Source organism: Triticum dicoccoides, chromosome 6B (assembly GCF_002162155.2).
Source record: "Triticum dicoccoides isolate Atlit2015 ecotype Zavitan chromosome 6B, WEW_v2.0, whole genome shotgun sequence".
In the NCBI taxonomy this organism is placed as follows: domain Eukaryota; kingdom Viridiplantae; phylum Streptophyta; class Magnoliopsida; order Poales; family Poaceae; genus Triticum; species Triticum dicoccoides.
The window spans coordinates 365,863,424-365,866,214 of NC_041391.1; the positions used below are offsets into that span (position 1 = coordinate 365,863,424).

Here is a 2,791-nt window from a genome sequence, read left to right on the forward strand (position 1 = left end):
TCATGCCGTGCCTGCACCTGCCAAAGTTCTTCGTGGAAGCCTACGTAGCGGTGTCAAGCAGATCTTAGTCCAATGGTGGGTACTTCTGAAGATGACACAACCTGGGAGCCGTTTGACGAGTTCGCTGCTCGTTTTTCCCTCCTTCCAGCTCGAGGCCGAGCTGTTTTTCGAGAAGGGGAGTGATGTTATGTGGGGCCAGACTTATAGCTGTAGGGTCAAATCTAATTAGCTAAAAACTTCAGTCTGATTAGATAGAGAGAAAGAGTCGAGATTGTAATCAGTTTAGTTTTGCCTTGATGGCCAAGTTAGTTCTCCTATAAGAAGGGACTTAATCCCGACAAAAAAAGCAAGCCAATGCAGAATATTTACTTTACCATAGCTGCCTAGAGTAACTAGAAATTCGAGTTCTTCCAGAATGCTGAATTGTAACATCTCATCCTAAAACAAAATCATATAGATGGAGAGTATTGTCATCACCTAACGAACTGTCATAGCGGCAAGTACCAGCAGGAGTTGATGGATTGAGTGGTGAGCCTGCACATGGAAAGATGTGCGTGTTTAATCTTTTGTTGCCTGGATAAATAGGCAAAAAAGAGTTTGGACTTCAGGGCAAATGGCACTCAAGAAGTTTTCACTTACCAACATTTGGCGTAGGTGTCTGAGGCCCAGCTTTATTGTTCTTAGTCTTTGATTTAGAATTCTTAACAGCTTTTCCGGACACTGGGGTGAGTAGCGGATTGCCAGTAACTCCAGTGGTGACAATCATACAGTCACTCGACTCAGCCGCATTATTTTCTTCACGTGTGGCTTTTCTTTTTAGCTGCAGAAGAGGGGACTTGTGTTATATGATGGTAAGACAGACTAGCTGACGTCCGGCAAGGATATCTATCATTAACTATTTCAGATTTTGGAGAAAATGCATCAGCTCAATCACATACAAAATCCAATGTCCTGACAGCAGAATTCCTGGATGTAACCTAGAAGACACACAAAGAACTAGGAGTAACTGGCATCTCCATAGTGGCACTATATCATTTTATTGCACAATTGAACCTAATTTAATACACTTAGAATCCACATAGAGACAACTTTGTGCAGTGGTATTGCAATGACAGAAATCACATGTGAAAACATAAGTGTATTGCGAAACGAGTAAACAGCTTGTAAAAATGAGAGCTGACGTATGTATTTGCAGCAAACAATTAGGATAAAAGATACCAGCATAAGAATTATTCAACAGCAATGACAGCCAAAATAGTTGCTTACGTTGTGTGATAATCCTACACCAAACTAGTTCATTAGATTCAGAGTATTTATAAACCATTGAAACAGTGTAGCCTATGACTAGTTGAAGCTTTGACCTAACTTTATTCAGTTGAGGGCAATAAAATGTACTCCCTCCGTTGCACAATATAAGATGGTTTTTCAAGCTAACATAGCTTGAAGCTTGAAAACCGATCTTATATTGTACTACATGATAATTATCTCCCTATCAGAGCATTATGCATGTCTTCAACATTTGCACTCATCTGGTAGTTCGAGCTTGCACAGAATCAGGTATAAGCGGCAAATGGAACTCAGCTGCTCTTCACTGTTACTTGCTGAAACTTGTTCAGTTGATAATACCCCCTCCATCCCAAAATTCTTGTCTTAGATTTGTCCACATATGAATGTATCTATTCACATTTTAGTGTTAGATACATTCGTATCTAGATAAATCTAAGACAAGAATTTTGGGACGGAGGGAGTATTATATTATTCTTAAACTGTTCAAGGTGCTAGACACACATGTTGCATCCACCATACAGGCTGCAGAGAAGGGTTGAACCCAAAACATACATACCAACATAAACCGATAAATCATTTCTGTTCGAGCTCAAAGGAGTTTTTGCAGAGCAAGAATACATATAAATTGCGGTTCAACCAATTCTTACTGCCAGCCATGTCATGCGGAAGCAGTTGGCAAGTAATCCCTCCGTTCCAAACATACCAATTGAGTATTAATGAGGCTATATATTATTACCATATGTTGCCTAAGTATCTGTTTATTCAGGACCTCGCTGCAGGGACCATGTACAGGTGACAGAACTCTTCCTCTTTGTACCATTGAAGAATTGACATGAAACTTACCCGCAATTCCAATTCTTGCTGTAGCACGACAACATGACATGAATATTTATTTTGTCGATCCACGTCACACAATTAACATAGTCCATGTTTATCTAACATGTAAACAATTGTAGGCACTGGGCATTCAAGCTTCCGAAAACAGAGACAACTTTGGGGAGGACAAGAAATTGAGAAAAAAATAAGGAATCTGCAAGTGGATCCTTCAGATACACTCAAATCAGCACATACACCCAACAAAACCCGCAAGCTCAGAAACCATTTGGTGTCTACAAAAACAGTTCAAATCACACACAAGCTCAGCAACACCCGCAAAAAATTAGAAGGAGAAACGAATAAATCGAGAGCTCCTTGTGGAGCAGAAGTATCTCACCTGCGTCCGGATAACAATCCCCTCATCAATATCGCCGCCAACACCACCGGCGCCGATGCCGCCGGAGCCGGTGGCAGAAGGGGTAGTCGGCGCATGAAAGCGGTGGTAGTCATCGGGTGAGGCGAAGGGAGGCCGCGACGGCGTGGAGAACACCGGGGGCGGGCGCAGCGACTGCAGGATTTTCTGCGCAGCCGGCGGCCTGCCGCCCCCCGACATAAGCCCGATCTCGCGATCGCGTGCTGCGGGACCCCCGACTCCCGGGAGCGATGGGCGTCTTCGGCTTCAGAGAAG

At 43.0% G+C, this 2,791-nt stretch overlaps 1 protein-coding gene across 3 annotated transcripts in view; it reads right to left on the reverse strand.

The window, feature by feature from the left end:
* The window catches only part of LOC119323242 (transcription factor E2FA-like), a 12,118-nt gene extending 9,333 nt beyond the window's left edge, over window positions 1–2,785 (reverse strand). For all 3 annotated transcript variants that reach the window (XM_037596845.1, XM_037596844.1, XM_037596843.1), the window contains exons 1-3: window positions 2,501–2,785; window positions 640–820; window positions 478–534 (exon numbers count right to left, since the gene is read on the reverse strand). In XM_037596845.1, coding sequence (XP_037452742.1) covers window positions 478–534; window positions 640–820; window positions 2,501–2,716 — 454 coding nt within the window. In that variant the 5' untranslated portion in view covers window positions 2,717–2,785. The remainder of the gene's footprint in view (window positions 1–477; window positions 535–639; window positions 821–2,500) is intronic.
* Between the last annotated feature and the right edge of the window lie 6 nt (window positions 2,786–2,791).